Below are 15012 nucleotides of genomic sequence, written 5' to 3'. Positions count from 1 at the left end.
GGAAGCACATGTAACTTAACCTGTCCTCAGCAAGAGGTCACAATGTTAAACTGCCAAACAAAGTGTTTAAAAATGCAACAAATTCATAATTATAAATACCAAATGAAAGGTATGGATCTATGAACTTCATCCATAAGACTCCAGCGGTTAAATTAATGTCTTCTAAAGTGAAAAATATATATCTTTTGTGAAAAAGATAAATATTTAAGTACTTTTTAACTATAAACCATCGCTTCCGGTCAGCAGCAGTTCACGAGAGTGCCGAGTTCACATTGTCTCTCGTGCGAGTAACAAACAGATACAAATACAGATCTAAACCAAAACCAATTAAGCTTCTGTAAAGCGTTCCTTCTACTCAATTGTAAACAGCGCTGCTCTTCTGGGTGTGTCACACGTGCATCAGTTCTCGTGTGAACATGCCAACACGATTACGTCATGTGTATACTGCTGCTGACCGGAAGAGAGTTAAAAAGTAGGGAGGGAGTCACATGGGGTAACCTCCTCGTGGTCGTGATTAGTGGTTCTCGCTCTCAATGGGGCGTGTGGTAAGTTGTGCGTGGATCATGGAGAGTACCATGAGCCTCCACATGCTGTGAGTCTCCGTGGTGTCATGCACAATGAGCCACGTGATAAGATGCGTGGACTGATAGTCTCAGAAGTGGAGGCAACTGTGACTTGTCCTCCGCCACCCAGATTGAGGTGAGTAACTGTGCCACCATGAGGACCTACTAAGTAGTGAGCATTCCAAATTGGGAGAAAAGGGGATAAAAAAAAATTAAAATTCCTAAGCAAAACTCTTGATCTAATGACAAAATAAGGTGAGCAGGTGGTAAAATTACTGGTGATGTGCAGGTGCCCATTATGATTTTAGGAGACCTGGCCTATCCACTGAGTCATCTAACATGAAATACAGCCTTAATCTTTAAATACCACAATCTTTAATAAAACTGAGAAATCACACATCAGATGCAAGACATTTTCTAATAAACAAACAGAACAAACAACTCATTTGTTGGAGGACACAAACAGCACCATTGACTTTCAGTGAAAAAAGGGGGGAATACAGTGAAAGAGTAAAGTTAACAAGATATGCATACTGTATACAACCCGGTGACAGGATACCAAAATGTTTATTTCATTTATTTGTTTTCTTATGAAGATTAGGCTAGGTGCAGTTTCCTACAGTCGTAGGTTAGTTAAAATCATTAACATCTTATACAGAGGAGTAATAAAGCTTCAATAATAAATATCACAAGTGAATACTATGGGATGAATATAGTATTGAAATTATTTACAAATGCATAAACACTTATTCATCAATTCGATAAATGTCATATATGCACCTTACTATCACAAATGCCTTTCAACTTGTGTCTTTGAGATTCCAAATTAAATAAATGTGCACCTATTTGTACAAATAGAGACATATTTGTGAATACATATGTTCCCTTTTGTATAAATGTAACACAGTTTGTGTGTCTAATCAAAGGAAAACGTTCCGAATTAAACACAAAATGGTTGTGAAACATTGAATGTGCATTTGTGGATCAAGTGACACACTTGCATTCATTGACATGTTTTTGTGTCTATTCTGTTTTATTTCTCAGAATTTTGAGACTTTTGTTTCGCTGTTTTTACCATGGCTGAACCACACACAAACAGCTACCAAAGAAGTCCTAAATTCATCCATAAATGTGGGCGCATCTACCCACCAATTTGGGGAAAATTCGCAAATGCGTGTTATTAGCCTTATACAAATGTCCTTTTACTTTTGTCTGTGTAATTTATTATTAAATGAATGTGCAGCTATTTGTACAAATAAAGACATATTTGTGAATATGTATGGTCCCTTTTGTACAAATAAATCACAGTTTGTGTATGCAACCAAATGAAGATGTTCCAAATGAAACACAAAATGGTCTTAAGTATCGAATGTCCATTTGTGGATCAAGTGACGTGTGCATTCATTGATGTCTTTTTGTGTGTTTTCTGTTTCAATCATTTGAATTTTGAGATCTTCTTTCCGCTGGTTTTGCCTTGTACGATCCACACGTAATTTTGTGTAATAAAAGCAGCTACCACTAGATGGTGGTCTCATTTTACAGATGTACCATCAGGTGGGACGTGGTTTATTCACAAGGTCACTCGGCATGTGCAGTTTACAAGCGCCACTTCAAACAAACAGTGTCTGAGATCAGCAGAAAGAATCAAAGGTTTGTCTTAATTTTTCTCACATATAACCAAGAATCATGTCCTGTTACATTGTAAAAGGCGAAAAAGCCCATTTTAGAGTGTAAGTCCTGGTGACAATATGTTTGTGTTGCACAGAGGTGGGTAGTAACGCACTACATTTACTCCGTTACATTTACTTGAGTAACTTTTTGGAAAACCTTAATATAAAAGGAATACTTGTTATAAAGGATAACAAGAATCGCGAGGAGGACCTCTGGTGGTGTGAAGGGTGAATTACAGGTACATTTGTACACACTTGTTATAAACCACTAATGGTTGTGGACAAATAAAGGTTGTTATAAACCAATCAAGCTGTAAGCTAAAGCATTTGGCGATGCCATCAAAGCAAGAATCAATATTATTACTAGAGCTGCGATCCACGATTGAAATCCCTGCTCTTTGGACAATGCATGTTTTGATGAACCACTACAGCACTTGATGTGGTGAATCTCTTCTCACATGAAAGGCAGGGGTACGGCTTCTCTCCGGTGTGAACTCTCTCATGCGTTTTCAGCGTTCCTAAATGAGCAAATCTCTTACCACAAAGTGTACACTTGTAAGGCTTCTCACCAGTATGTGTTTTCTGGTGCTCTTTTAAACTTCTGAGCCATGAATAACTTTTGCCACACAAAGAACACACATGGGGCCTCTCATTTGTATGAATTTTCAGGTGTTTTTTGAGATACGTTGCCTCAGCGAAACTCTTGCCACACTGAGAACAGGTGTGTATTTGTTCTACCGAATGAGTTTTCATATGACTTGATAGGTTTCCTTGATGTGTGAAACTCTTCCCACACTGATGGCACGTGTAAGGTCTCTCTCCGGTGTGAGTTCTTGTGTGAATCTTCAGATGATCTTTTTGTGTGAAACTCTTGCCACACTGAGAACACTGGTGTAATTTTTCTCCTGAATGAGTTTTCATGTGACTCTTAAGGTTTCCTTGATGTGTGAAACTCTTCCCACACTGATGGCATGTGAACGGCTTCTCTCCAGTGTGAATTCGCATGTGAATCTTCAGATGATCTTTTTGTGTGAAACTCTTTCCACAGTGAGGACACATGAAAGGCTTTTCTCCAGTGTGACTTATGAGATGCCTCTGAAGATTTCCTTTTTGTGTGAATGTTTTTCCACACTCAGTGCAGGAGAAACTACCTTTTCCCCCTCTTTTTTGAGTTGAGAAAAAAAAAGATTTCTCTCCAGTTGTGGAATTATGAGGTTCCCCCTCCACTTCAACGAGTTCTTGACTTTCCTCTTTCACTTCCACCAGCTCTAAAAGTAACATTAAAAAAAATTGTAACAAGTCAATTCAAGAGCAATAAACATGAAATGTAAACCCAAATTTAAACCACAAAGTGATTTCATGTTTATGTTTGACAGGCTTCCTATCAATCAATACAACACCTCAGGAGCACCCACCGAACCAACACATTTTTTTTGTTAATGATAGCACAGCAATAATGATATACAGTGGCAAGTAAAAGTATGTGAACTCTGTAGAATTACCTGCATTTCTGTATACATTTGTCTTATAATCTGGTTTGATCATCTAAGTTACTATAACAAACAAACACAATCTGTTTTAACTAATAACACACAAATTATTGTACTGTTCTTGTACATACTGAGTACATCAATGAAACATTCACAGTGTAAGTTGGAAAAAGTATGTGAACCCTTAGGCTAATTAGAGTCAGGAGTTGGCAAACCTGGCATCCAATTAAAGGGATAGTTCACCCCAAAATGAAAATTCTCTCATTATTTACTCATCCTCATGATATCCCAGGTGTGTATTAGAAAATCAGAAAAAATATCTTCGCTCAGTAGGTCCATAGAGATTTAACTTTTTGAAGCTCCAAAAACCACAGACACCATAAATGCCATCGATACAAATCCAGCAGTTCTTCTAAAGCAACACGATAAATTGTGGTGAGAAAAATATCAATTTAAGTACTTTTGTTTAACTCTAAATCATGCTTTCGGTCAGCAGCGCATGTGACGTAATCGTGTTGGCACGTGAGACACGCTAGAACCGATGCATGTGCGACAATCCCAGAAGAGCACCACTGTTTACCACTGAGTAGGTGGAACGCTGTACAGAAGCTTAGTTGGTTTTGGTTTAGATCTGTATTTGTTTGTTTACTCACAATGGTGCATTTGTGTGCTTATTCTGGATGTCTCAACCGAGAGGAGAACGTAAGATTACGTCCGTAACATGGCAACATGAATAAGTCATACGAGTGATCTCCACTTTCTTGTGAAGCTTACCAGAAGTGTTGGATTGTAGTTAAAAAGTACTTAAATATTTATCTTTTTCACACCAAAAGTGATTGTATCACTTTAGAAGACATTAAGTTAACCGCTGGAGTCATAAGGATGACATTTATCCTGTCTGTGATTTTTGGAGTGTTATAGGAATTTATCCTCATTCCACATATGCCTTTTAATTTTACAGTTTATTCTTCTATCTTAATTGCTTTTAATGCTGTCCTCTGTTGAAATATGCTGTCCTCTATTTGAACTAATGTTCTGTGTTTGTGTTGAAGAATATGCTGGGATAACAGGGCAAGGTTAACGACTTGAGACAATTAACAGCCAAAACTCAGAGATGAAAGCAGGAACAGCTGTGTGGTGGAGTTTGCGAAGGTGGGGGCTGCACTCCACAGATACTGATAAATAACCAGTTAACAGAAGGTTCTGGGTTCGCTCACCAAGAGGAAGCTTTAGCATTCCAAATGGTGACTGTGAAACATTTCTTGCAAGAAATTAAACTTACAGAAAGACAGTCCTCTGCTTTTGAGTCTTTTATTTCAGAATGTCCACGACAGGAGCTTCAAAAGAGAAATCACCATCAACTTGCAATTTAAGGACCTACTGAGATGTGATATTTTTCTATTTTTCTTCAAATGTGTTCTGCTGAAGAAAGTCATACACATCTGGGATGGTATGAGGGTGAGTAAATAATGAAAGAATTTTCATTTTGGGTGAACTATCCCTTTAAAGAAATGAGATTAGAGGTGTGGGCATGGTGTCCATGACAGGACATAAAAGAAGCAGCTGCTTTCAAACCAAAACATTGCTGCAGGCCTGAAATTTGCCAAACACCATCTTGACACTCAACAATGCTACTGGGGAAATGTTTTGTGGACTGGTGAAACTAAGGTTGAACTGTTTGGGAAGAACATTATGTATGGCGTAAAAAGTTTACCGCATACCAAAATAAAAACATCATCATGATTTGGGACTGCTTTGCTGTTTCGGGGCCTGGACTGCTTGCCATCATCAAGGGAACAATTCTCAAGTTTATCAAGATATCCTACAGGATAATATTAGGGTGGCTGTGTGCCAGCTGAAGCCCAGTAGAAGCTGGGTATTGCAACAGGACAATGACTCTAAACATTTATGAAGTAAATCCACTACAGAATGACTTCAAAAAAGAAAATCCACCTTTTGGAATGTCCCAGTCAGAGCCCAGACCTTAACCCAATTGAGATGCTATGGAATGACCTCAAGAGAGCCATTCACACCAGACATCCTAAGAATGTGGTTGTGCTGAAGCAGTTCTGTAAGGAAGAATGGTCCAAAATTCCTTCTGGTGCAGGTCTAATACGCAGCTACCGGAAACGCTTAGTTGAGGTTATTGCTGCCAAATGAGGATCGACCAATTATTAAATCCAAGGGTCCACTTACTTTTTCCAACCAACACTGTGAATGTTTGAACGATGTATTAAATATGTGCAAGAATAATGCAATAATTTGTGTGTTATTAGTTAAAACAAATGTGTTTGTTCATTATTGTAACTTACATGAAGATCATACCAGATTTGAAGACAGACTTGTGAAAAAATGCAGGTATTTCCAAAGGGTTCACATACTTTTTCTTGCCAGTGTACATGTTAAGAGAACCCATATGAGAAAATATGTTAAGGCATTTGATGCAAATAAAATACACATCTTCACTGCTGGTTCAGGATTTTTTCCTTGAGTTCCTTCAGCGTTTAATGTCAGTGGTCAAAACAGCTTTTTGTGCTTTACTGCCACCAGATAAGCTGGTTTTAGTAACTGCAGTGTCTTCTGACATGTGATCTAACGCACATATTTTATTGGTCAGGGCATTTCATCGCCAGGCAAAGAAAAAAAAACTGGTGCAAAAGTCTGGTTGAAACATTGGATTTTTTTATATATATATTAAAAAAAAAATTTTAAAAACATATATATAATGTTTTTTTTTTTTATTACATTTATTTTTATCTTTTTATTTAAACATTTTCATGAAAAAAAGAACAACAACAACATAGAAAAGGAATCGAGTAGTTTTTTACAATTACATACAGTTGTGCTCAAAAATTTGCATACCCTGGCAGAAATTGTGAAATTTTGGCATTGATTTTGAAAATATGACTGATCATGCAAAAAAGGATAGTGATCATATGAAGCCATTTATCATCACATAGTTGTTTGGCTCCTTTTAAAATCATAATGATAACAGAAACCACCCAAATGGCCCTGATCAAAAGTTTACATACCCTTGAATGTTTGGCCTTGTCACAGACACACAAGGTGACACACACAGGTTTATATGGCAATTAAAGGTTAATTTCCCACACCTGTGGCTTTTTAAATTGCAATTAGTGTCTGTGTATAAATAGTCAATGAGTTTGTTAGCTCTCATGTGGATGCACTGAGCAGGCTAGATACTAAGCCATGGGGAACAGAAAAGAACTGTCAAAAGACCTGCATAACAAGGTAATGGAACTTTATAAAGATGGAAAAGGATATAAAAAGATATCCAAAGCCTTGAAAATGCCAGTCAGTACTGTTCAATCACTTATTAAGGAGTGGAAAATTCGGGGATCTCTTGATACCAAGCCAAGGTCAGGTAGACCAAGAAAGATTTCAGCCACAACTGCCAGAAGAATTGTTCGGGATACAAAGAAAAACCCACAGGTAAACTCAGGAGAAATACAGGCTGCTCTGGAAAAAGACGGTGTGGTTGTTTCAAGCAGCACAATACGACGATACTTGAACAAAAATGAGCTGCATGGTCGAGTTGCCAGAAAGAAGCCTTTGCTGTGACAATGGCATAAAAAAGCCCGGTTACAATATGTCCGACAACATCTTGACACGCCTCACAGCTTCTGGCGCACTGTAATTTGGAGTGACGAGACCAAAATAGAGCTTTATGCTCACAACCATAAGCGCTATGTTTGGAGAGGGGTCAACAAGGCCTATAGTGAATAGAATACCATCCCCACTGTGAAGCATGGTGGTGGCTCACTGATGTTTTGGGGGTGTGTGAGCTCTAAAGGCATGGGGAAATCTTGTGAAAATTGATGGCAAGATGAATGCAGCATGTTATCAGAAAATACTGGCAGAAAATTTGCATTCTTCTGCACGAAAGCTGCGCATGGAACGCTCTTGGACTTTCCAGGATGACAATGACCCTAAGCACAAGGCCAAGTTGACCCTCCAGTGGTTACAGCAGAAAAAGGTGAAGGTTGTGGAGTGGCCATCACAGTCTCCTAACCTTAATATCATCAAACCACTCTGGGGAGATATCAAACGTGCGGTTCATGCAAGACGACCAAAGACTTTGCATGACCTGGAGGCATTTTGCCAAGACGAATGGGCAGCTATACCACCTGCAAGAATTTGGGGCCTCATAGACAACTATTACAAAAGACTGCACGCTGTCATTGATGCTAAAGGGGGCAATACACAGTGTTAAGAACTAAGGGTATGCAGACTTTTGAACAGGGGTCATTTCATTTTATTCTTTGTTGCCATGTTTTGTTTTATGATTGTCATTCTGTTATAACCTACTGTTGAATATGAATCCCATAAGAAATAAAAGAAATGTGTTTTGCCTGCTCACTCATGTTTTCTTTAAAAATGGTACATATTTTACCAATTCTCCAAGGGTGTGCAAACTTTTGAGCACAACTGTATACAAGCTATTTAGTGTTTCTATGCCAAATGTAAGATGTTTTTATTATACATTTTCATGTCAGAAATGTACTTGATGCAAATATACATAGTGGGAAAGGGCCTTAGGACAGTGATTCTCCACCAGGGCCTCAGATGCTAAATAATTTAAAATGAGTTATATTAAAATAACCTTAAACTTAAAATTCTGAAAATCAAAATCTATAAATAACATCTAAACACAAGACTAAACACAAGTTCCTGAAACCTCTGGAATTATTAAATGAAACATGATTAATTATTATATGAATGATATCTTCTTTTCTATGTGGGGACTGAAAAAGTTTGAGAATCATTTTATGGATGTAAAAAAAAAAGGAAAAGGATGTATTTGTGCCTTTGCATCTAGGGAATATATTTTCTGATGTTTTTACTATACAATGTCCCAATAACATTCATAAACTTATTTGCATTTCATATATTAGGGCTGTCAATCAATTACAATTCTTTATCAAATATTAATTACATGATATAACATAAATTTAATTAAATCACAGTTATGCTAATAAATTAGTATTTGTTAAGAAATATATTATTTATTTATTATAAACTGTTATATTCAAATAATTATAAATATAATATATTATAAAAATAATTCAGCATTATATTATTGTGGCAGACGAGTAAAGCATTGATAAGACAATGTAAAAAATTGCTTTAGAAGGCAAAATATTGTTTATTTCCATATTATTGAACATAATTCTATCATCGTTCTACAGTCCACAGCAATCCAATTCACAACTGAATTCGTCAATCTGTCCGAGATAGATTTAATATAAGGGTTTTTCTAAAGACGTGTCAACAATGTACAAGTGTCAGACAGGCATCTAATTTTGGTTATGTTGCATCCAGGGGTGGAAAGAGTACTGAAAAATAATACTCAAGTAAAAGTATTGTTACTTCTTAAAAAATGTAGTTTGAGTAGAGTAAAAGTACCTGTACTAAAGACTACTCAAGTAAAAGGGTAGCTCATTTAAAAGTACTCATGAGTAGTGAGTATTGAGTTGCAAAAGCTACCCCATTCTAATAAAAACTGTACGCTGCAGTTTAAAAATGCTGCACACATACCATAATTCACATTCCCTTTTATAGCTGTTTGCCAGAAAGAATAAAAAATATAGGTATTTTATAGGTGTTTGTGATTGACCACTTTTCAAATACATCACTTCTCTATGATACTGTAAACATTACATGAATCTGATGGAAAAAATACAAATAAAAGGGTGACATGATTACAGAAATGTATGAAAAAAGAAAGTTATTTTCAATATCATAATGTATGAAACGATTACATTAAAATCAGTTTGTGTGTAGGGTCTAAATTTCCCTTAATGCCGACTGAGTTACTGTTGTGCATAAAACATGTTCAAAACAATGCAAGGAATGCAAAAAAAAAAAAAAAAACACTAAAAAAGCAGGGTCAATTGGCACGTCATGTCAGCACAATAGAGGCGGTAGAGCAGTTGTTTGGAACAGGGGCCACATCGGGCTTCAAAGGAATAATTCACACAAAAATGACAATCCTCTTCTCATTTAGTCACCCTTATGCCAACCCGGATGTGTATGACTTTCTGTCTTCAGCAGAATACAAATTAAGATTTTAGGAAGAATATCTCAGCTCTTTTGGTCCATACAATACAAATGAATGGGTGCCAAAATTTTGAAGCTCCACAAATCAGCATAAAAGTAGGCTAATCCATGTGACTCCAGTGGTTAAATCCATGTCTTCAGAAGAGATTCGATAGGTTGCGTGAGAAACAGATCAATATTTAAGTCAGTTTTTACTATAAATTCTCCTCCCTGCTCAATCAATCTCCAGTTTAACTTTCACTTTCTTCTTTTGATTTTGTTGATTCACATTCTTCATGCATATCGTCATCTACTGGACCGAAAGAAGAATTTCTAGCAAAAATGGACTTAAATATTGGTCTTTTTCTCACCCACACCTCTCATATCTCTTCTGAAGTCATGGATTAAACCACTGGAGTTTTATGGATTACTTTTGTGCTGCCTTTATGTGCTTTTTGGAACATCAAAATTTTGGCATGCATTCACTTGCACTCTATGGACCTACAGAGCTGAAATATTCTTCCAAAAATCTTAATTTGTATTCTGCTGAAGAAAGTCATACATATTTGGGATGGCATGAGGGTGAGTAAATGATAATGAGAATTTTTATTTATGAGTGAACTATTTCTTTAAGTAGCACATGGGGGGCTACATTGTCCTCCTTTTGAGATACACTGTTCTACATTGATTTCGTTCTTGTATCTTTTAATCCCAGAAATAGTTGTGTTCTCATTCTAATGCATGATGCACAATTTTCTGAAGTTTGTGACTGGTGGAATATTCTGCCTGAAGTATTGCTCTGCAAATGTTGATACTTTTCTAACAGGCATTAGAAAAAACATGATAAAGCAGATCACCTAAATAACTACAAACTCCGTTGCTTGCTGCAACTAGATTATAACATGATGGCTCGCGACTTATTGAATCATATTACATGTGTCACTGTGCATTTCTTATCGTGAAGAAAACTGGCAATACACAGCTTTATTAATAAGAGAAAGTTTGTTTGTGAGTTAAAGATGTATTGAAGTGAACAGAAAGGTGAGAGAGGGTAGTCTTCGCCCCATTATACACTGCAACAAATTATGTTTTTTATTTTTATTTATTTTTGTCTTGGCTTGTTTTCCAATATAAATATCTAAAACTCCTTTAAAACAACATACATTTACTTTAGCAGCTATACTGCAGAATAAAAAATTGTTCTCTGAGGATGTTGAATATAATATTAAAAATACAAATATTTAAAAAATCCAAAAATCATTAAAAAAAAAAGATACATTTTTTATAGTATATTTTATATGGTAAACCACATATAGTATAACCACATGAAAAAAATACACATATACAAAATACACTTATATTTAAGATCCATTCTCTTAAAGCAAGTCTAAATATCTTATATGCTGCTTCTCAAGTAAATGTATCTTGTTTTAAGGATTTTTAGACAATTTTAAAAACAAGACAAAAACACTTGATAACAACAGGACTTTTTTTGCAGTGAATTTCTTTACTGAATTAAATTTAATAAAAAGTATTTTTTCCCTTTAATTCAGTGAATGTCATTTAGAGGTATTTTTAAAAGATGATTTTGTCCTCTATTTTTAGTAAGCAAGTTTAATACAACCTTTTAAAGTCGGGGCACAAGCTGAATAATCGGTTAAGAGCTAGTGATAAATCAGTGCAATAATAGCCGAATAATAATCATTCTAATAATCAAAATAATCGTTAGTTGCAGCCCTACATTCTGATATGTTATTCTTCTCACCACAATTGTACAGAGTGATTATCTGAGTTACCGCAGACTTTGTCAGTTTGTGGCATGGGGGGGGGCATGGTCATGTGTCTGTCTGCAGGAGAGGGAGAGCGGTGAGGATTCCATAACGGCGTTCTCCTCCAAAGCCAGGTTTTTGGCACCACTTTGATAGGACTGAGTTCGTGGGCAATGGAGGAGTCAGAAGACAATGAAACAGGTTCAAGGTCAGTGTTTATTTTTGGTCCCATTGCACACTCTTAGTCTTAGGACACTCCACTCAAACGTAAACAAACATAAATTCTCAGACACTCTTTAGATTCTTTGACAATGTCGACTTCTCCGGTACTACACTCTTGTGTCACTCTTTCTCCCACACTGACGCTCTGGCGTGCCTTATCAGGTCTCCCTCCACCATCACTATAATGACAGACAGGGGTTAGAGTAATCAAAACCCAGGTGACAAGCCTTACCGCTCTCCCTCTCCTGCAGACAGACACATGACCACAACCCCCCATGCCACACAGTTCTAACCAGTCTGGCCATTCTGAGATGATATTCTTCTCACCACAATTGTACAGAGCAGTTATCTGAGTTACTGTAGACTCTGTCAGTCCAAACCAGTCTGGCCATTCTCTGTTGACCTCTCTCATCAACAAGGCATTTCCGTCCACAGAACTACCCCTCACTGGATGTTTTTTGTTTTTGGCACCATTCAGAGTAAATTCAAGAGACTGTTGTGTGTGAAAATCCCAGGAGATCAGCAGTTTCAGAATACTCAAACCAGCCCATCTGGCACCAACAATCATCCATGTGATTATCTAATCAGCCAATTGTGTGGCAGCAGTGCAGTGCTTAAAATCATTCAGATACAGGTCAGGAGCTTCAGTTAATGTTCACATCAGCCATCAGAATGGGAAAAAATGTGATCTCAGTGATTTGGACCATGGCATGATTGTTGGTGCCAGATGGGCTGTTCTGACAAAGTCTACGGTAATTCAGATAACCGCTCTTTACAATTGTGCTGAGAATAATAGCATCTCAGAATGCTATTCCAAGATGCGGTTTGGCACTGTTTTGGTGGCATGAGGTAAAGCTACACAATATTAGGCAGGTGGTTTTAATGTTGTGGCTGATCGGTGTATTTATCCTGCATTATGGTGTAGATAAAAATACAATGAATAAAGTACAAAAAAAGTTCAAAGTAGTACAATAATTAAATATGTTGCAAAAAAAATTATAAAAATAAATCCACTGTGTGATCCTTTATCTTTAGTTGAAACAATGTATCATGTTTTCCACCATGAACAAGCCTTGATCAGCCAGAATAATGCTGCCTTCATGTGCTGTCGGAATTTTCCTACTTCCCAATTCTGAAGTGGGAATTATGAGTACGTCGTGTTCACGTGCTTTGTTTTTGGAAAGAACAGGAAATATGGACGATGCCAGGTTCATTCATATATGTTTCTTGAGGAACGTTTATTTTGACACCATAATACATATCACTCAGTTAGCCTGCTGACGATAATGGAATTTTGGTCAAATACAAGCTATTTTCACAGTGTTAAAATGTACAACATGCATAGAATAGTTGCTGATATACATAAATCAGAATGAGCTTTATTGCCAAGTATGTTTACATACATAAGGAATTTGTCATGGTGACAAGCTTCCTGTGCAAAGAGAATGCAACCATATATACATACATACAAACATATACATTTAAACATATATACATACAGTGACATGAAAATAAAAAATAAGATATAACAGATGAAAAAAAGAGAAATATACAATAGCGCATTAATGTTGTTCGAATATTTTATATACAGATATACAGTTATGTGCAGGTGATGTTATGTGTTGAAGAAGAGGTAGGATATGTTAAAGAATATAAATGAAATATGGATACAAGTAGGCATGGATGGACTGAATATTGTACATGGTTGTACTGACCAAAGAAAAGTATTTGGTGGCAAATGGGGTGGATGGCCTGAGGGAAAAAACTGTTCCTTTGCCTGGCTGTTCTGGTGCTCAGAGCTCTGTAACAGTTCGAAAAGCAAATGTGCTGGGTGAATGGGGTCAAGAGTGATTTTACCAGCCCTTTTCATCTCTCTGGATTTATACAGTTCTAGCAGGGTGGGTACAGAAGCACCAACAATCCTCTCAGCAGTCCAAACTGTCCTTTGAAGTCTTTTGATGTCTGACTTGGTAGCTGAACCAAACCAGACAGTTACAGAAGTGCAGAGGACAGACTCGATAACTACGTTTCCATCCAAGGATTTTTAGCGAAAAATGTTTTAAGCGCATCAAAATAAAGCTGATGGAAATGCAAATTAGCGCTAAGTGTCGATATAATATTTTTCCTTTAACTTTAGTGCATAAACTCTATGTCGATACCTCAAATGTCACGAAAAACTGGTTTGGAAACACTTTTTGTCGAGAAAATTGGCATTAATGCAAAAATGTAGTGTCACATGACAGAATTTACCCCAATCGTTAGCCTGTGTTAATCATGATGACGGTATACATCCTTGAAAGCCAATATATTGTACGTGATTATGGATTGATCTGAACGGCATATAGATCCGGTGCTGCAAACATGACACTTCCAGGAGTGCCAATTAACCCTATAACCCTAACTTGGACTCAAGATGGCGCCAAGTATTTTGTTTACAATTCTTATGTTTTTTTGTCTTGTATGTTGTCTGCCTTATTGTCTATGACAGACAAACACTTTTGGACATTGGTTCAGCAATTACACACCGTAAACCGGACTTCAAATTCTTCAATGCCGACCCGCTGTTTACAAACACGCAAGCGGAGCCCTTTGTCTGGGCAGCCCGGATGCGGAAACGCAGGAGGAAAAGGGGAAACAGAGCCGGCGTTCTCATCGGAGTAAGATGCCGCGCAAATCGACCCCCGCTACCCAGTATTCTACTGGCAAATGTTCAGTCTCTGGATAACAAGCTCTGCGAGCTGAAAGCGCGGATCTATTCCAACGAGAGACGAGGGACTGCTGCATTATCTGCCTTACGGAAACTTGGATGTCTGCGGAGAATCCAGACTCTGGACGTGCGGTGTTCTCCCTGCACCGAGCGGACAGAGCGAAAGACCTCTCAGGTAAAAGCAGAGGTGGTGGTGTATGTTTACAAATCCTGGTGTGATCAGAGGAACGTACATTCAAGTCTTTCTGCTCTCCTGATCTGGAATTTCTCATGCTTCTGTGTCGACCATTCTGGCTACCAAGGGAATTCACAGCGGTCATTATCACAGCTGTGTACATCCCGCCACAAGCCGACACAGACCGGGCACTCAAGGAAATGTATGGGATTATAAGCAAACAGGAAACCGCGCACCCTGAGGCCGCATTCATTGTGACCGGGGACTTTAATAAAACCAGTTTCAAATCAGTTACACCAAAATACCACCAACACATTAGTTTCAACACACGAGGGGACTGGGTTTTGGACCACTGC

The 15012-nt window shown here is 37.4% G+C and overlaps 1 protein-coding gene across 4 annotated transcripts in view; it reads right to left on the bottom strand.

The window, feature by feature from the left end:
• Positions 1 to 921: 921 nt before the first annotated feature.
• LOC127440859 (gastrula zinc finger protein XlCGF49.1-like) overlaps positions 922 to 15012 on the bottom strand; it is a 61090-nt gene continuing 46999 nt past the window's right edge. For all 4 annotated transcript variants that reach the window (XM_051697871.1, XM_051697872.1, XM_051697870.1 and 1 more), the window contains one exon: positions 922 to 3501. In XM_051697871.1, the coding sequence (XP_051553831.1) occupies positions 2597 to 3501 (905 nt within the window). In that variant the 3' untranslated portion in view covers positions 922 to 2596. The remainder of the gene's footprint in view (positions 3502 to 15012) is intronic.

This window comes from Myxocyprinus asiaticus, chromosome 5 (genome assembly GCF_019703515.2).
Source record: "Myxocyprinus asiaticus isolate MX2 ecotype Aquarium Trade chromosome 5, UBuf_Myxa_2, whole genome shotgun sequence".
In the NCBI taxonomy this organism is placed as follows: domain Eukaryota; kingdom Metazoa; phylum Chordata; class Actinopteri; order Cypriniformes; family Catostomidae; genus Myxocyprinus; species Myxocyprinus asiaticus.
Note: the sequence above shows the minus strand (reverse complement) of the source record. Positions and strands in the feature narration are given on the sequence as shown.